Source organism: Mustela erminea, chromosome 9 (genome assembly GCF_009829155.1).
Source record: "Mustela erminea isolate mMusErm1 chromosome 9, mMusErm1.Pri, whole genome shotgun sequence".
Taxonomy (NCBI): domain Eukaryota; kingdom Metazoa; phylum Chordata; class Mammalia; order Carnivora; family Mustelidae; genus Mustela; species Mustela erminea.
This window is the reverse complement of record NC_045622.1, coordinates 82,672,403-82,693,122: the sequence shown is the minus strand read 5'-3', so window position 1 is coordinate 82,693,122 and position 20,720 is coordinate 82,672,403. Positions and strand designations below refer to the sequence as shown.

The following is a 20,720-nucleotide window of genomic DNA, read 5'->3' as shown; positions in this document are numbered from 1 at the left end:
CTAGTTAAAGTAGATGGTTTCCAAAGATCCTTGGATTTCAAGCTAAGATTTTAAACTGAAGGTACTCAGAATTCCTCGTATTAGTTCCTGGACTTTCCACTCCAAGGCCACTGGCATTAGGTTATAATGTCAGGGAGAGTTTCATATGGAAATATCACGCTCACAGGTTATGAATTCCAGAGGGAACACTCAAGACTGTTAACCCATTCAGCTAAAACCCATAACTGAATGTAAATATTTAAGAAGGAAAAGATTTTCTTTACTTTGAGGTATATTTGGAGTGCTATGGAAGTAGGAAATAAATATGTGGAGTCTGGCCCTTTATTGACTGGAATAAAGAATTTCAGATTCCAGAGAAGTGTGTCAGGATTTCTTCTTTTTACTAGTTTGAGGCATATTCATTGAAGAATATGTCAATGGCCTGATGGTCTGGGAGCCTCTAGTTTCAGAATTAATGTTGACTCATGCTCTGATGTTGAACAGATCTCTCAATACCTGAGCCCCATTTTCTTCTCTGTAAATGTAAAATACGTCCCCAGAACTGTTTTCTGATGCTTAAAAATCTAGAAATCAGTATATTTTTTGATATCTCTAAAGCAAGAGACTGATGATACTGTGGTTGTGTTTGGAGTGACCAGGGTCCCATGTCATGTGAATGATGGCTGACGGACCAGCTCAGAGCACCAGGACTGAGGTGGTTTCTATAGAGAAGAAGAAAAATCCAACATTGAAAAAATAATTTGCAGCTGAATGAGAACGGTTTGTCCTCTGGAGTGAGTTAAATAGGTGATGATAAGCCTGCTGTTGTACACAATGGCATCTAGAAAATGGTGGAGGAGGCCAGATTGTCCGGTCCAGCACACTGCTGAGGAGTCCCAGAGACTGTCTGCTTTTAGGGTTGGGGCAAGCTGCAGGTTTTGAAAGGACGAGAGGTCACATGGCTGTTTGCAGCTGTATACCAGTGAACTTGTGTCGGGGAGGCCAGCCCAGGGCAGGCAAATGTGGGGGAGATTCTAACTCAAAGACGGTGTGGCAGCCCACCGCAGAAACCTCTCGTGGATATTCTTAAGTTTGGGGGCAGAAATTTAAAAATAGGAGCCTAGCTTTGAAGGCATGGTACAAGGGCAGATTGGTTGTAGTCCCTGGAAATGTGGGAGGTTATAAAAGCTCAGTAGCAGGAAAAAGAGGCAGAAGTCCACTTATTAGAACTGAAATGGTAAAAGGCATAGCAGAGCAAGGTATCAGCTGGCTTGTCCTTGAGCTGCTTGAGGCCTGGACTGGGATTTCCTGAATGCTGTCTGTGGTCAGGGTTGGCCAGGCTTGGTTCAGAAGCCTGGTCTAGAGTTGAGCTGAGTGGTGGGCATGAAGCTGCCATGGGTCTAAGTAGAGAACAGACATGAAGGCAGGGCACCCCGCCTTGCAGTTGGGAAATTCACAAAGTGCCCTAAGGACCTTTTGCTGGTCAGGCTGCCCCAAGAGAAACCAGAAGTCTAGGCTGTGCTTTTTCTCCCTAGTTCTTAGTTTGTTTCATAAGGTTAAAGAAAAAGAAGCAGTTGCCTTCAATTTTATAAGGTCCTTGACCTTTTGCTTATGATTATTTACACTCATGGATTGTCAGTGCCATCTGACCACCCAGTGGCTTCCTCCTCCTGCAGTATGGACTTGTCGATGATACCAGCATCTTTACAATGTAAGACTTACCTCCCTTGTGCCAGAGATGGTTCTGGGAGTTGTAGATGCCATATTTAATCTTTAAAGGGGCTATTTATCCCTCCTTCCTGTGGCTTGAATCAGAATACCAGCCCAACTGTCCTTCTGACAAAGCCCATTCTTTTCCATGAGGCCATCCTGACTTTCGACTTAAAGTCATTTTTTCCCTGTTTCTCAGTTTTTTTTTCACGGAACAATGATCAAAGTTCTAGCTCCTGTGCTTAGAGGTTCACAAATGCTGCCTTCTCTTTGCGTCTCTTTAAAGTACCTAAAACAAAAAATCCATGTTTGTTTGCTTGTTTCGACTGTGGGACATGTAAATGTAACTCTCAGTTTCCTCAATCGAAAGGCGGGGCGCACTGAATTTGGGATCTGAATAAGATGGTCATGCATGGGAATGAAGCTCCTGTCTGAGCACTGATAATTGTGTCTTCTAACTTCATTGTTACATTCTGTGACCATAAATAAGGTCTACATTGGCTGCTGCTTTTTTTTTTTTTCCTTCTGCATAACTTTTGTGCTTCTGCCTCTTTTTCTTTCCTGAAAGAAAATATAATGAACACGGTACATTACTATAAAAAGTAGGTTTCAGGGTGCAGTTGGTAGCAAATGGTGTTGAGTGGTGATGGAACAGTGATGTCTGGAAATAAACTGTTTGGGGGGAAGAAGAGAAAAGCAGATACTCTCTCGGCTGTGCCCTCTGTTTGCACTGGAGCACACGCTGGGAGCTGCAAAGGTGGGAGGTGTTCGAGCTCTTTCCTGTGCTCACGGTGGGTGGCCAGCACTGTCGAAAACCTCATTTTATTTATCTTAGAGGAGTTGCTGTAATTGTTGCCCAGAACTGCTGGCATTTGGGGTTCACACATCACTGAACTCCTGGACTGTTGGTATTTGACGAGTAGGAGCCACGGTGTTTCTCACTTAGGAAGAGAAGTTCCGCAGCGAGTTCCCAAAATGGCCCCGCTCACGACCACAGGCAGGCCCCGTTGTTAGCGCCTTGTGTCTAGAAATCTTGTCTGGGCTTGACAGCTTAAAAGCCTTTTGGAGTTGTTCGGCAAGAGGAAATGGTTAAGAACATTGTGACAAAACTAACCCATGAAATATCCTGCAGCCAGTGAACAGTTTATAAAGAGTCTGCGGTAGCACTGAAAGTGCTGACGTTAAAATGGCTTAAGTGGAGCAAAAAATTCCCAGAATGTAACATTTTGAATGCAGGATGATCCCAATTATGTTTTAAAAATGCATCGTGAAAAGGCAAAATGAAAACACACCAAAATGTTCCTAGACGCTCTCTCCGGGTAGAGGAGTAGGGGTGCATCTTTCTTTGCTCTCTGTACACATATTCCTAATTTTACTAATGTTCGCTCTCTGTAACTTGAGCGAGTACGTATTTTACCATTAGGAGTATAAAAGCTTTTTTCCACAGTAAAATAGTAATTTCTCATATTTGGGGGACATTCACTTTTGTGAATCAGGGAAAGCCGCTTCGCTTTGTGATTCTGGTTTCTCCTGTGACTCTTACTTGGCTGAATTAACATGTTACTGTGTGTAAAATAACACCTATTTGACTGGAGTACTGAGGTGATATGGAAGACTTGACGGTTTTAATAGTACGAGCCGAATACTAATTTTAAGAGACAGTTGAATTATGAGTCATAAAATGGTGTGTTCTTTCCCGGTTAGGGTGTAGGGGTTTATCATCTGTCAATAAGAGAGAGCTGTATATGGAACACTTCATTAAGGAAAGGATTCAGGTTTCCTCAACCTTGCGAAATTAGGGCAATCCTGAGGAATTTTGCAGGGACAGAAATAACGAGAAAACAGCGATAATTATGGTAATTATTGATCTTTAAGAACCATGCTCAGTGCAGTCTCATGACTTCCTCAGAACACCTCTGTGAGGTGAATGTTTGTACCCCTCGCATAAGTGGGAGAAAACTGAAGCATGGGGCTCAGGTACGCCATGTTCTGGAGTTCTTCCATGTGTATTACATATGTGGGGTTTGAATCTCTGTTGTCTGTCTGTCTCAAGTATTAGGCTCATAAAGTTTTCCGGGCATTCTAGTAAATTTGATACAAGAATGTGCATCAAACCATCTGTTTTTCTTTGACCCAGTCTAAGAGATAGAAACAAATGGTAGACCAGTAAGAACACCTGACCAAAGGTAGTACTTCATAGTTTTTAGTGTTTTGTGTTGGACAATATCAGAGTGGACTAAAGTAGAGTTTCAGAAGTTTATTAGGTATCGAAAAGTAATACCTGATGTTTGAAATGTTCAGATGTGGAGAACACTTGTAATTCTTCAGTTTCCCATTGGGTTTGCATAGAAGCAGGTACTGGCCTGGGAGGCAGGCAGTAGAAGCAAATAAGCCTGGAGTCAGACTGATTCCCTTATAATTAAGGCTTCCCCATTTATGGCATCTCTGACCTTGGGGAAATTATTTAACCTCAGAAACCTGGTACATCTGTAAAATGGGATTAATAGTACCACCTTCTAGGAAGGAATAGATGAGGTCATCTCCATAAACTGCTTGCTTGGCACAGTGCCTGAGACATTGTGGTAAATAGGGCTCCTAGAGGATACTTTTCTTTTTATTATTGAGCACTGGGAAGCATGGAGCCTGGATCCATTTCTGCTAACATTGACCTTGAGTGAGTCACTTAACCCTTCTGGATCCTAGACTCAACAGGAACAGGAACACTGATCTTTTTACCTACAAGGTGAGGATAAAACCAGATTACATATGCACTAGTTTTTTGAGAAAATAGGAAGTGCAAGTGCATTTTGTGCAAGTAAAAGATGAAGGGAACAGTGGGCAGACACAAGGGACAAAGTAATGGACTTGGGTTCAAGTTGTAACTGGACCTCTCCCAGAGGATTTCAGTTTGTGGAGAACAAATTGAGTTATATTCAATTGTCTGTTTAAAACAAACGAACAAAAAAGAAACTTGAATCCAGAAACCCAGTGGGACTATTCACCGATTACCCTGATTTTTGGCCTCTCATCAAAAAAGGACTCGTCCCAAACTGGACTTTGTGGGAGTTTTTATTGCGTGATTTTCCCAAGTGAATGAAGGCTGTTTAAGGAACTCCCAGCAGACCTGGCTGAGGTTTACCTTTTCTTGCGGGAGCCCATTTCTTCAGCCAGGCAAGCTGTGGGAACGTCAAGTGGAGGTCTGTGTGAGATCAGCCCTCCCCTCCGGCCAAGGGCTTCTGCAAATTATCTGTATGCTAATAATCAGGAGTGCTCTGCAGAATTTTCCTTTGGCAAACTCACATCAGAATTCCTGGCTCTTCTCACATGCCCTCTGCAGGGTCCTGATGGGAATACTGCCTGGCCATGGGTCCTGTAGCAAACAAACATTTAGGAGTCAGGACAAAGAGAAATTATATTCTAGGCCTGCTGCTGTATTTATTGAAATGGGGTCATGATTCTGTGTTTCCTAACAACAATGGCACACTACAGCACGGGTGGAGGAAAACCCGTCGCTTCTTTGGAATCAGAAGCCGATTTGTAGTTGGGGGTTACGAATCTGTTCAGTGACTTTCTCAGGCCACCATTCACCCTGGATTCCAACGGGAATCACGTTGTCTGCACAGAACAGCGCCAGCCCCTATGCTAATCAAGTTTAATCTACCAGCCAGGACTGCTTTCCCACAATGCGTATTTGGAGGCATTGCCTATTAAAATATCGGGTCTTTAGCACTGCCTTGAAAGCGAATCTGAAGGCTTGATAGGGACTGCCGTCTTTTTATTATTATCGTTATTATTGTTGTGATCTTAAAGAGCAATTGATACGGGAGTGAGAAGGGGATTGGCTCCAGCATGCCCCCTTGGCCAGCCCTCCCTAAAAGATGATTTAAAAACAGGCACCGAGCCAGAGAATTTTCAAGGCTAACTTTCTCACGTGGAAGAGAAAAATTATTGCAATGCCCTTTAGCTAAGTACACTCACTTCAGCCTTTATGGATGGCAGTGGTCACGTGCTCACCTCTTTGCGAGGAAGAGAGCTTGAAACAATCACACAGCAGAACCTCGGGAGACTGGGGGCGGGCTGATATCTGATAGTAGGGCACAAGGGAGTACCTGGAAGGGTTTTTTTGTTGTTGTTACTTTTTTTAAAGGAGAAGGCCATTTGAGAAATTATTTTCCTGCCAATAAACTAAAGCATATCTAACCTCCTTTTCATCTTATCCATCATTGCTCTAGCAGAAAGAGATAGCTGACATGCCTGAGTCTTAGCAGACCTGTAGGCCCTCTGCCCAAGGCACAGGTCAGATAACAGGCCCTCTAAGGTTCAGCATTCAAATGGGTGGAACGCTGCAGGGAAAGGAGCAAACAGAATTATGCAAATGCAAACATGGTGGAGGAAGACTTTCTAGTAAAACTTTCAGCAAATATTGACTCAGAACTGAGAATTATCTGAAATTTCGTCCTATCCAAAGTGTCCAGGGGAGTCCCTGATTTGGAATTAAACACGGTCATTTTATATGTGAACTATCATGAAATCAATAAGCAAATGTCGAAATGACATAGAACGAGGCACTTAAAGAAATCTGGCCAGAGTAAGAACAGAATGTAATTGATTTGTGTCTTATTTTCATGGGTGTACAAAAGACAGAATGAGAGAGAGAGAGAGAAAGGGGTTGGGGGGAGGGAGGGAGAGAGTTTGCACTCAATGAAAGCTGACTGTTAAAGTACAGTGTATATGTTTGGCTCCTGTAAAATGTGGTCTTAGATCCTTGTCTCCAGTGGGTACTTGAACTGGTGTGAGTAGTCATAACTGTGGTCATGATGATTGGGTCTCTGGATTTTGTGAAAATCGGTATCTGAATAATGCATTCCTACGTGATTTGAGCAGTCCTGCGTGGAGAGGTACAGGCTTTAACAACTTTAGGAAAATTCAGGTCACCTTATAAATTCAGTGTCTACCTGGGAATTGCCTTGTAAATTTGGCACTCTGACTTAGCCTCCTCACCTTCATACCTCCTATTTAAAAAGCAAAACAAAACCAAACACTGTTCCTTTTATGCCGAATGACATTACTGTAGCTGTCTGCTTGGTGAACTCCTACTGCCCTTTCAAGACCCAGATCAAATATACCCACTTTGTGAAGACTTCACTGTCCTCAAATAGAACTAATTCCTTTCTTTGGTATTTCTTACAGAAGAATTTCAATAATGATGGCTAACATTTACTGAGCACTTAATATGCGCCAGTCCCTTTATAAGCAATAGTTACTTAACTGGCTTTGTGAGGCAACAACTGCTATCATTCCCAGTTTACAGATGAGATATAATGAAGGCTTAGCGGAGTTTAGTGATGTGTCCATGGTCTCAAAGCTAGGCATGGGAAGAGCCATGGTCTAAACTTAGGTCTTCTTGATGCTTTAAGTGCCTTAAATGACCCCTGAAGGGACCTCTTAATCACTGTGTTCTGTCTTATTCTCCCTGCTCCTATACCTACATATGTATACAAAATTCAGGGCCACATTGATTACATCTTGGTATGTACGCCCTCCTAAGCAAAAATGTGAGTGAGCTTCAAGAAGATAAAAATGGCATCTTGGTAACCCCTGTTAAAGAATAATTCTTCAAAACCCTGACTCATATGGATATAAAATGAACACGTTAAAATTTTTATTTAACTCACTAATAAATGAGGGAACCAAGAAGCTTGCTATCATAGGCTCACAGGAGAATCACAAATTTATCTGGACCGAAAGAATGTTGAGATGAATTTACAAATGGATTCCAAACTAGCGGGGGAGTCCGTTGAACCTCCACTGGACAGAAGTTATTTGCAACTATAGATAAGAATTATTTGCATTGCTTTCACTTATCTACAAGTTACCAAGTTGTAAAAGAGCCCAAAGGCTAAGGCATTTATCCCTATGGGATCAGATAATGCCCAGCGACTTCAGCATTCCATTAAAAGGATGCTCATTCCATAGTCACCTCTGAGAAACAGTATTGCATCGCGAAGGGCAGAAGCTCGTGATTTAGACAGGTTCCAGATCAAGAGTCCCATGCTTAATGTGGGATCTTAATTAAAATTTGGAGCATACAAAAAAGCACATGCATGTGTACACGCACATGCACACACATTGTGCAGAGATCTTGAGAGGATTAAATATAATAATAGAGGAAAATAATACAGGAATATAGGAAAAGCCTCTGGCATATTATAGATACTGCTAAATATTAACCATTTTTATTAGTTCTATAATGTCTAACATAAAGTTATTGCTTGATAAACGTTTTTTGGGTGACAAAATCAGGAGGGGACAAACTTGTTTCTGGAAAGTTCTAAATAGTAAATATTTTAGACACTGCAAGCCATGTGGCATCTGTGCAATTTTGCCTCTGCTCTTAGAGGTTGAAAGTGACCATAGATCATATTTAAGCGAATGAATGTCACTGCACTAGAGTAAAACTTTCTTTATAGAAACATGCATTGGGCTGTATTTTTTTGTATGGGTTATAGCTTGCTAACCTGTGAACTAAATGAATAAAGTGGTTCATTCAAAAGCTTGGGGTGAAGGACTAATTTCTAGTCATACCTGTTGGTGGACCTTGTCAGGGTCAGTTTGGCCAGTGCTAATTAGAAGTAGTAACATGAGGGCACCTGAGTGGCTCAGTGGGTTGGGCCTCTGCCTTGGGCTCAGGTCATGATCTCAGGGTCCTGGGATCAAGTCCCACATTGGTCTCTCTGCTCAGCGGGGAGCCTGCTTCCCCCACTTCCCCGCCTGCCTCTCTGCCTACTTGTGATCTCTCTGTCAAATAAATAAATAAAATCTTAAAAAAAAAAAAGTAGTAGTAACATGATAGACTGTATTTCCCTTTGTTATTGTTCAGAGTAAATTGACTGCTGGAATTACAGTCAGACTTAGATTTGATTGTTTTCAACCAGATGCTAGTTGCGTGATCATGGGCAGGTCACCCATCAGGTCTGTACCTTGGATATACCAACCTTGAGATAATCATGTAAACTATGACATAACTCCACCAAGGTCATAAGTATTCGTTTCCAGAGAGGAAGAAGGTTCTCCATGGCTGCGTCTGTTGTGTGGGAACTATGTAATTTTTTATGGTTGAATAATGGACTGGCTATTTCAGCAAGGGATAAAGATGAAAGATAAAATAGTTCTCTTTATTGTTATGAAACAGGCTCCAGAGTATCATATATTGAGTCTGAAAATGATTGTATTGGATTAACTTTGAAAGGTTGTTAAATGTTGGGTTCATGTTAAGTGGTCTTTACAAATAAACATTTGTTTTGAAATGTACTAACAAGATGTCCCAGCTGTAGCAAAAATGGTGTTTTTGCCTTAGGCATGACTTATTTTTTTGAAAGTAAGTCTATCAACCCAACCCAAAGTTGGAAAAAAAAAAAATCACAAATCATTAAAATCCAATGGAAATGGCCACACACTTTAAGGGAGGCCTATTAGCCATGCAAATATGAAGCTAAGTGAACTTCTGATAAGCGCGATTAACTAAACAGTGAATTCCATTAACAACTACTTGTGAGACTTAAAGCCTTGAAAACTTGTCTTTGATGAGTTGGAATGGTAGAGAAAGGCAGTAGACTTTGTTCCTGTTAGCAGTTTTAATAAAAAAAAAAAAAATCTTGTTTACTGAGACCCAACACCTCCTTATGAATGTCACTTTCAATGTTAAAAAAAAAAAAATTAAATGATTGATTTTGTTTTTCATGTCTCCTTAAGGTTCTTTATGCTGGACTGAGCCAGATGAAGACTTTTTCAGATGGACCAGTATTTACAAATGACTCACATTTTGTTTTTGAAGTTGTAATTGTAATTATTGATGTAAAAACAAAAGAAAACAAAATGGTGTGCTCCGTTTTAGGACAGTCTGCTCTTACATCTGGGTGTGTTGTGTCCTGTAAGAGAAGGTTGTATAGCTGCAGGATGGCAGAGTAGATGCTGAGCAGCCCACTTGGGGCAGAGCCCCTCACTAGCCCTGAGCCTTTGCTGAGCCTCTGTTTCCTCCTTTGCAAAATGGGAGAAAGACAGTGGGGGGTTGGGGTGTGGCGGAGGGGGTGGGGGAGGGGGAGGGGTTGTTAGGTTAGAAGGTTGTTAGGTTTCCTCTAATCCTTACTTGCCTGAGGGATTAGATGAAAACTATCAGGTGAAGGGCCTCACGTGGTGCCGCACTTCTAAATGAAGACTGTTGCCATCGTTGTCGTTATTACCGTTGTTATTTTCAACCTGAAAAGTTTATGTCTTTCGTATCCAGTTGTCTTAGTCAGTTTGGGTCACTACAACAAATACCATGGATTGTGGGGTTTAAACAACAGACATTTATTTCTCACAGTTTCGGAGGCTGGGATTCCCACTGTCAGGGTGCCCCCCAGTTTGATGCCTGGGGAAAGCCCTTCCCTGGCTTGTGGATGGCTCCTTTCTGGCCCTGTCCTCACATGGCCGCCGGAGCGATCATCTTTCTCCATCACTTTTGATGAGGCTGCTAGTCCCATTCATGACCTAATTACCTCCACGTGCTCCATCTCCTCATACTGTCACCTGAGGGATTAGGGATTCAACGTATGAATTTTCGGGGAGGACACAAGTTCAGTCCGCACACGGGCTCCATGATCAAAGTGTGGACAGGATAAAACCACGGAAGACTTAATAGCGTAGGATGTTGTAGTTCATTTGTGGCTACTTCTCTCATTGCGGTCTCCTCATGAGGGCCTCTGGTTTAATATCCTCATCAGCTTTCTAGGACGACTGTACCATACCCTCTCCTTTCTGTCTTTCCATCTTTCCATTCCCCACCTCCCCTCACATTCTGCATGGATCCTTAGTTTTCCTAAAAGTCTGCTTTCGTTGTAGCCCCCTGCATCTCTCAGTGGGGGAGGGACGAGGCTGTTTTCCATGGCCTTCAGGGCTGGTTCAGGCCCCACCATCTGGCCGTCTGTGGTCTGGCTCCCCCTGCCCACGGCCTCTCAGACCTTCCACTGCTCACTGTCTTATGACTGCTCCAACCACACCTCCGTACTCCGAGGCTCCCTACACATCTTAAGTGCTTCCACATTGCTCCTTTTATTGCCTGGACAGCCCTTCTTTTCTGCCTAACTTTCCCAATCCTATGCTTATTGAAATCCCAGTTCAAATTCCAGCTTCAGGCCACTCTCTTGCTTCTTTCAGAGCCTGAGATCCTTTGTCCCAGGCATTGGAAATGGACATACTACCTTGTCCTTTGCCCGCTGTAATGTCCCCTATCCTTCGTCCGAGCCTGCAAGCAGTGCCGGCCATTTTATTCCTTTCCACACAGCACCTCGCAGAGCCTCGATTATAACACTTTGCACACTGTTCTGAAAGTTACCTGTTTAAATGCTGGGAAATGACCAAAATGCAGAAACCAGATACGTTGGTAAGCATTTGGTGAATAAATGAGTTGACGGATCAACTGCAGAATCCTTGAAGGAACCATCCTTGCTGCTTCTTTGCCCTTCTAGAACCTGTCATGGTACCTGGCACAGAAGTAGGTGCCTAAGGAGTGGTTTTGACTGAATGTTTGACCCAAGGTGTGGAGTAACAGGGACTCAGTACGATGTCACGTGCCCCCTTTTTCTCAGATGCCAGACCGCTACGCAGAATTGTAAGCCGATTAACTTGGCTGTTAGGTTAGAAGAGAGGGAAACATTTAACTCTGGATATGGTACATTTCCAGGGAGATATTTATGACCCAACAATGTGCCAGCTGGGAGGCTTCAGTGGCTCGTATAGTCGCTAGCCTGACGGGCACTAAAACACCTGAATGGCATTGGTCGGAAGACCATGAATTGCTATCAGATTCAGGGCTCAAAGAATTCAATTGTGACCACTTAATATTCATTGAATGTCGGCACTGTACTTCTGTACTAGGAAAAAATAGACGAGACATACTTTGTGCAGTGGGCTTTGTTAGCTGTAATTAGTCAGTGATAGAACAGTGTTGATACAGCAGTCCCGCCGTTAAAGAAAAGCAGTGCCCTTGGTACAAATGTGAATATATTTATACATCTGGTTCTGTTATGCTTACTTACTGTGTTTCAGCACCGTTACTGTTCCCGGGGCATGATGGCTAAACTAGGAGAATTTTGCCAGCTCATAGTTTGAGAAAAATGAGAACAGCCCCACTTCTGACGCAACTTAGTTAAATCACATGCCCTTTCATTTTTGTTTTGTTGTGGTAACTGGAATTCTGGCTTTGGTCTCTTTTACACTAGATACCCCTGGAAGCTTTTTCTGCAGTTCTGCATTGCAATTTCACTTCTTTTTCCATATAAAGTCTCCCTAATTCGGATTATGTTTGGATGGATCTGGACTGCGTTTATCTTTGCATTGTCTGGGAAAGCAGAGAGTGAGATTGCAAAGAGAAAGGACACGTTTTAAGCTACTTTAGAGACTGAATTATTTCTGAAGCCTTAAACAAATAGTCATGTAGAAACAATGCAGCTAGTCATGTGGGGTCATTGGGTTTTGCCTCTCTTTTCACACTTAAAGAAGAGGCTGGAAGAGAGGTGACTTGCCCAGGGTCACCTTGCTAAGTGATGACCAATGGGTAAAAGTGCAGGAGCTCCTGGACTCCACAAACAGGGCTTTTTAAACAAAACAAAACAAAAGAAGAACACAATGAACTCATCTGTCAAGTAATTTTTTGTTTTTTGTTTTTAAAGATTTCATTTATTTATTTGAGAGAGAGAACAGGAGTGAGAGCGTGAGCTGGGGGAGAGGCAGACTCCCAGCTGAGCAGGGAGCCTGATGCGGGACTCCATCCCAGGACTCTGAGATCGTGACCTGAGCTAAAGGCAGACACTAAACCAACTGACTGAGCCATCCAGGTGCCCTTAAAGTAGTCTTTTTAAAGAGACATGTATTTGGAAATATTTACAGTCAGTTTGCACGTGTGACTTGACATATCTGAGAATGAGGAACACTTTTAATTTCTACCAGTGTTCTAAAAATCAAACTTTTAAATTGCTCACTTCCCCCAACGTACTGCAATATGCAGACTTTTATGAGGTTTTAAGAGATTCCTTTTGACTAGGTAGCTTACATGAGAATTGAGGGGTCAATATAGCCAGCATAATAATTTGAATGTTTTGAGAGTGAACTCCAAAAATTTTTAAGCTGACTCAGTAGATCTTTTATTTTTTTTTAAGATTTTATTTATTTATTTGACAGACAGAGATCACAAGTAGGCAGAGAGAGAGAAAGGGAAGCAGGCTCCCTGCCGAGCAGAGAGCCCGATGTAGGGCTCGATCCCAGGACCCCAGGACCCCGAAGGCAGAAGCTTTAACCCATTGAGCCACCCAGGCTCCCCAGGCCGACTCAGTAGATCTTAATGGCTACCAGAGTTTAGGTGATCTGCTAGCATTTTATAATTTTTATCTTTTTTATTCTCCAAGTGTCAGCATCTTTTTTAGTTTGCAGAATTAAGTGGGTGGAAAGAGAAACTGCAAGTTAGGAAATCTGAATTCTAGTTCTTTAGAGTGGAGAAACCTGTAATTGTAGTAGTTATCTGTTTATTTTAATGTGTAGTTAAAATCTCAGTCATGAATTCAGAAATGATATTGTTTAGGAAAAAACTTTAAAAAAAATATAAAAGGGTAGGGCACTTAACAGAAACTAAGTAGCAGTATATATGAGTAAGGAAGACAGTCCAAGAAGTGGAACAGAGGATGAGACAATCTCTAAAGTCTCTTCCAATGTAAAATTCTGTGATTTTACTAATTACACCTGGTGTTTGGATTTCATTGTTTTGCTGGCGGGCTTTGCATATCTTTAGCAAACAATATATCTAGGGTGAATATAATTTTGGCTTTCATGCCACCTAAGTTTTCTGGGTAAAAAAATGAAAGCTTCAGTGTCACATTGGAAAACTTTTTAGAGATAAGGTCAGCAGAATGCCACGAACAGCATCAGGACTTGCTAGTGGGATGAGGGTGGTAAATGACGTTTGATTCCCATTAGAAGGCTTTGTAAGGGTAATAGTCCATTCTCACTCTGAATTATAGGCTAATTGTGTACATAAGGCTTTCCTTGCATACATGGTCTAAAGAAGAAATCCATGTCGTGACAAATGACACGATAATAGCTTTTATGAAGATCTGTCCATGGGGCTTGCAACACTATACAAATTTGTTATTGGGAAAAATAACAGATATTGTCAGAAGAATATTCCATAGTGGAAGCAGTAATATTATCATATTTTTTATGGGCAAAACACTCTTAACGTGTCAAGACTGAATAAATGAGAATGGTTTATTTGTTTGAATATGCAGTAAAATATATCAACACTTGATAGTCAAGCTTCAAGAACAAGATTTGAGGCTTGGCACAAACCTTGGAGACTGAATTAGAAAACGTTCTGATGATAGCTCCTCTTGGAGAGACCACCAGTGTGCCCAGCACTGTCATCTCTCCACCACCCCTAACAGCGTTTGTCTTTGATACGCAGCTCACTGGCCCATGAATTCACAAGTCCATAAATTCTGACACTGTCCCGGGAGGTGGTCAGACCAGCTGGATCGTGTGGAGGAAAAGAGACCAGTAGGGCTCTGTGGGCACTGGAAATCTAAACACACAAGGAGAGCTGAAGAAACCAGGGCTCCTTGATTAGGGTGGAGAAGATATTAGGGGATTATGGTACTTGTCCTCAAATATTTGAAGAACCGCAAAAGGGAAAAGGGGACTGGATACCTATTCTGTGGTATTTCACATGCAGAATATTGGGATGAAAGAAGAAAATAAGAGGAAAAATATCAGTGTAGTTATTGACCGTGGGGTATGTGTCCTGACTATGCTGGGTGTTGGGTTTGTGACCTCCTTTAACTCTCAGAAAGTCCCAGTGTGGTCGCTGTTACCTCCTTGTAGAGGAAGACATGGAGGTCAGAGAAACTAAAAGGTACTACTTCTACTAAGAGTAGCAAAAATATTACCACTTAGTAAAAAAACAAAAACCACTTACTGAGTGTCTGCTCTGTGTCAGACTGTTCTAAATGCTTTGAGTACATGATACCTTTTTATCCTCACAGCAATCCTTTGGGAGAGGTACTATTTTTATATCCATTTTATTGGTGAGGAAACCAAGACACAGGAGTTAAGTCGCTTGCTTGGTGTCACACTGTTAATAAATCTGGAGTGAGAGTCAAAGCAGATAGCCAAGCCTGCTTCACTCTTCGGTCATTCTGTGTCTTTGCTTTCTGAGAATGTGCCATGTGCCAGACCCAGTATTTGACAATTTATATCCTCATAGCAACATAGAAGATTAGGCGTTACTATTCCCATTTTACAGATGAGGGGAAAAAAAGTGAAGCCCCAAAGAATGAAATGACTTACCAGAAGCAAATACCTCAGCCAGCATTGTTCATTTTCAGGCTCTGGGCCAATCTCTTTGGACCATGCTCAGCTTTCTCTGTGCCTGTAGAGATGTAGACTGAATCAGAAACTTTTTCGCAAGTAGAACTGTCGAGAAAACCAGAATGTGGGGCCCCAGAGAAGAGAAGGGAGCTCAAGAGCTCTCCTTCTCTGGAAACCTTGGGAAGAAAATTTGTGTCAGTTAGGCAGAGATGGGGTAAAAGAGATTCAAGCTTCGTGTAAAACATTGAACCCAGGCACCCAGGGGCGCCTGCGTGGCTCAGTCGTAAGGTGTCTGCCTTCGGCTCACATCTGATCCCTGGGTCCTGGGATGAAGCCCCGCATCAGGCTCCCTGCTCAGCGGGAGGCCTGCTTCTCCATCTCCCACTCCCCCTGCTTGTGTTCCCTCTCTCGCTGTGTCTTTCTCTCTGTCAAATTAATAAATAAAAACAAAACAAAACAAAACGAGAAACATTGAACCCAGTGCCCGCTAAGGTTTTGTCCGGTGCTGGGATTTTATGATGCTGTGTTTTCTTCTCATCTTCCCATGTCATCTTGTTTTCCCCTGGGTGTACTCAAATGTACGTGCAAATCTCACTGTGATATTTGAATCTGGCTCTGGGGGTTAGATTGCCTTGGTAAGATACTCACTTGCTAGGATACTTGACATGATGCCTTAGGGGAAATGGTCGATCATTTGAGAAGTCAGCAGCATAAACAGTAAGCAGTGAAGTGAACTAAGATGGAAAATGTAGTCTGTGGGTTTTCGCACAATGTGAACAGGTATATCTATTGGTAGTCGGGGTCTCCCTTAGACGTGCTGTTACGGTGAAAATACTTGACTGCCTTGACTTTTATTTCCAAAGCATTTACCAAATGCCCAATTTGGAAATAGTAGTTTCCTGAGGGTTGTCTTAACTTTAATTATATCTGTTGCAACTTGCCTACTCTGCTGGATGTCTTATTTTCAACTCTGAATGTCTTTGGGTGGACGTGCCTTCCTTCTTGTGACCCCGGGGTGATATTTGTCATGTTATCCTGCAGCGTGCCTCTGGCATGCTGTGCTGTTTTGTGTCCTGAAGCCCTCTCTTGCCTTGTTTTGAGTTCTGGGGGTAACAAAGGACATTCCTGTCTCTGGGTCAGAGGATATACATGACTTATGCATTTGTCTATTTATACCTCCCCTTTTCCTTCCCTAAGTCTCTACCTCGAATCAATCCTCCATATCACTCTTAAATATCCACCTGATTCTCTCTGGTGACATCAAGTTGGTGATCTTGGTGGGTGAGCCTTCTCGGTCAGTCTTCCTGTATACTTTTTTTTTTTTTTTAAGATTTTTATTTATTTATTTGATAGACAGAGATCACAAGTAGGCAGAGAGGCAGTCAGAGAGAGGGAGAAAAGGAAGCAGGCTCCCCGATGAGCAGAGAGCCCCATGCGGGACTCGATCCCAGGACCCTGGGATCATGACCTGAAAGGCAGAGTCTTTAACCCACTGGGCCATCCACGGCCCCCTCTTTCTGTATACTTTTGACTCATTTTATTTCAGCTCAAAGCTAAGCAGATGCATTTTCTCCCTTTTCCCTTTCCCCTCTATTTTTCTATTCTGTGGCCTTTCTTTCACTGTTAATTCTGTTGGACATTTAAATGTTTCTCTGGAGGACGTGGGAAGGTGAGGCGGGAAGTGGAAGCCACTTAAAATTGGTGTTCTTGTCAGTGGCCTCAGAAAGTTATTGCCCAGTGTAGAACTAAGATGGGAACCAGACAGATGATGTACCAGAGGATGATCTGCTTCTCTAAATTGAGGAGAAGTCACAGAATAGGGACCTGTTCACAGTGAAGGGTTTATATCTGTGCTACTTTCTCATAAATTCAAAATGATAACTATAATGCATGTCCCTCTGATAAGTGATGGATGTGTAAAGGATTTCGATATAGTAGTTGTGCCTGGAGGTCAGCTAAGTTACGGAAAAGAGGAAGTAGAGACTGTGTCTGTATATTCCCATTAGGTTCGGAACTGGAAAATAAAGATGTACTTATGTCTGTATGTATATGTGTATATGAGTATTTGAATTATTCATGTATTTAGAAGTCCAGTGGTTGATATTTATTTAGTTTTCATTCAAATGTTGGTGGATTAAGCATCAGTGTGCACGGTCCGATTCCAGGGAGCATCTTAACTTTTGACAGGAAAACAGAATATTACGATCACTTTCACTTTTCCCTTCCAGTCTGCTGCAGAGAACAGTCATTCATTCTCTCGGGAAACTGCTTTTAGAAGACAGGACATATTGACGAGACTGGAACCACTAAGACTGAGTGTCATAGAGTCTCAGTAATGGAAGGGAAGTCACCGAACGCTTCCATGTATATGGAAGAGTCAACATTGGGTAGAATCGGAAGGGTTTCCAGGTTACTCATGAGATCTCAGTGGATTAGTGAATATTCTCCATGGTAATAGCGTTATTAATTTCTAGCCTTTACAGGAACAATTCATTAATTTTTTGCAAAGTTAAACTTTTTGGGTTTCCAATTAGACCCACTGCGTTAACCAGTTTATGGTGCCTCCCCCTCTCCTCTCCTTTCTTCTTACTTCCCCTCCTTCTCCTGTGACAAAGGGAAAATTACATTAAAAGATTAACCGTTAAAGACATTCAGGACTATCCAGGTTGTCTCTCGATGTCTTTATTCTCCTCACTGAAATTGCCATTGTTAAAACAGATGGTTTCTTTTAGAAAACTGGGAAAAAGAAAGAAAAATTAAACAAAGCCTGTGGAGGTAACACATGTAGGGAATCTCGTGGTGAGCGTTCAGCGTATTCTCTGCTGCATGTTAACGAGGAAGGGTGGGGCTGTGACATGAAATATTGTTCCTTATTTAATGTTTCACACTCTGATCTCCGCATTGCATATTTGCCTCTCTTGTGACCTTCTCTTTGCCTTTATAACTGCTGCTTTTCACCCATAATCCAAAATAAGTGTACATTCCTACAGAGAAATTAAAGGAGGCTGTCAGTGTAGAGTTAATATAGTTAAAGCACCCTTAACTCTGCTACAAACCCCTTAAATAATTAAAACTGTATGCTTGAAGAGTCAGATTTGCATTTCTTTACCAAGTTTATTTAGCACACTTTGTTACACTCAATTAAATGAGACTGTTCTGTTTCATTTTCTTTGCTTCGGGTTGATCATTTTGCCTTTTGATTCTTATGCCCTAGTGTAATTTCACAGTGCTTAGGTCTCTAAAACTATACATATATTAATGCATATGTAGATCTATACACACCCATTAAAAGGCTTACTGTTTGTACTGAATAGAATCTTTGCCCAAGGCATCTGAGCGTTGCAAGTCTGAGGTGTACCTGGGACTACAGATAATTCATGGTGGTAAAGAAGGAGCTTGACAATGTTCTTTTAACATTCAGTGTTTCTCTTTTAAGTCCTGTTATTTTGACGTCCCCTTCTCTCCCCACCGCTTGATTTGCGAATGTCTTAGCAAAGACAAGAAGATACAGGTGTTGAATGGTTGCGGAAAGGAAATTAAATATAAGTTCTATCTATATCTCTCCACCTCTCAGTTGGCAAAGCATGTGCAGGGTGTTCTCTGTAAATTAGTTCACTGCTTAAGTTATGCATGTTTAAGAAGGAATAAATGTAGTTATCCATTTCTTAATGAGTAGTGGGATCAATTGGAGCATGATGAGAGAAAATAGCATAATTTTGCTTCCCCAGTTGGGGTTCAATATCCCTAAACTTCACCATTAATCACTCTATCCGTTTCCTAGGTTATTTCTGATTTTACATGTAAGCTATTCTTTCCTTTTCACTCTCCTCCCAGGTAAGTAAGCCTTTTTGAATTTGGTCATTGGTGTCGGAGATGGGGGATGCTTTCTCCTGTGAACCCCAAAGTCTCCCTTGTTGCAACGGCCGCCTCTGCCTTTGCATCAGTTTATCTGGGTGCGTTCAACGGATAACCGTCGATATGTATGTGCAATGACAATGACAAGGGTTCTAATATATTTAACTGTTATGGGATCTGTTATGTCTACTTTAGGGTCGACCCCATCCCATATGACACTCCAAAACCAGCGGGCCACACGCGGTTTGTCTGCATCTCAGACACGCACTCCAGAACAGATGGTATCCAGATGCCTTATGGGGACATCCTTCTCCACACAGGCGATTTCACCGAGCTGGGACTGCCCTCAGAGGTTAAGAAGTTTAATGACTGGTTAGGTAAGGAATGATTGCGTTCTGGCGCCCCCAATTAACCTTTCCCGTCCGAGTGTCACTCACTGCGTCCTAATTGAATTAGAGCACTTGGAAGCCAGCTCAGCCATTTCTCGTATGATATGCGGTGGTGTCTAGCTTTAATCCAATTCTGTTAATTAAAGATGAATTTTTAGATATTTAATTTTACTGTGCATCCTTTCAGTGCCTGGCCTCAGCGGCTCTGGGGCAAAGGGACGGAAAGCTTTGAAACCCATCTCATCTTACTCATGCTGCTTTAATGAGGGCATTCATTGGCACACATGAGACCTAGAATCATATTTTTAATTCATTGGCTCTGCAGTCTTTCCCAGATATTATAAGCAAAGATGTACAAATGACCTACTAGGAAGAGAACATTTCTAAGAAGTGGAGGAGGCTGTGAAAGTCTTTCTATGAAGGGAGGGTCCTAGCACAGTGCTGCTTTTGTGGGCAGCTTTCCTAAGTGAACCAATGGGGCCCCTAAAACTCCTGACATGATAAGTTGTCTTGCTGTAAAGCTCCCCAAACTTGGAATGTGAAACCACCCTAGATACATCAAGAAAAGGATAATGACAACTTTGTGGTTACTGTAGAGGCACCCGTAGGTCAAGGGTTATGGAAAAATGTGTGCTCCTGGGTCAGACAGTTGCCAAATATTAGCATTACAAGGCAATCATGGGGTTATTCGTAGCTAGATTAGATGACACATCTTCCCCCCTTCCTGACATGTTTTAAAAGAATCCTCTTAGGTGAGGACAAAAAGGCAAGGGTTCTGAGATTTTAGAATCTCTAAAGACACTAAAGAATTATATAGTAAAGAGCAGAAATAATGCTGAAAGAATAATGTCATGAATAATATGTCAGTCAATAAAAATTACTCAGGAGATTTAGGCAGAAAGTTTAAAATTCATTTTGCATTAGACTAAAGCAGGGGCTGAGAAATTTTTGAATAATTGATGAAATGATAAAATGTCTGTGTGAATGGAAAAACAGCATTCATTAATAACAGTTAAAATATTTTTTAAAGCTAAGCCTAACTACTAACATAACAATTTTCAGTTTTCCCCTGACCTTGCCCATCTAGACACATTTTATGTAGTTGGCATCTGAGGATGTATCTGGTCTTTTACTTCTGGCTATTTTCATTGAATATTATTGACATGATTTTCAACGACTTTGCATAATTTTCATGTTCGTCCTTTTAAATCGTAACATGACATTAATATTGTTCTGTGCTTTTATTTAATGAGGGAATTCCTCTAAAAATGAATATTGATATTGATAATTTCTCCTCTGATACCTAGCACTGAAATTTGCATTTTCATTTGTATATGTCTTCTTGCTGTTATTGACTTATTTCTTAGGGTAAAATATTGTATAAATTAAATT

General features: G+C 41.7%; 1 protein-coding gene across 8 annotated transcripts in view; it reads left to right on the top strand.

Annotated features, from left to right (window-relative positions):
• Positions 1 to 20,720, top strand: part of MPPED2 (metallophosphoesterase domain containing 2) — a 173,023-nt gene that overhangs the window by 30,550 nt on the left and 121,753 nt on the right. For all 8 annotated transcript variants that reach the window (XM_032357584.1, XM_032357588.1, XM_032357586.1 and 5 more), the window contains one exon: positions 19,135 to 19,316. In XM_032357584.1, coding sequence (XP_032213475.1) covers positions 19,135 to 19,316 — 182 coding nt within the window. The remainder of the gene's footprint in view (positions 1 to 19,134; positions 19,317 to 20,720) is intronic.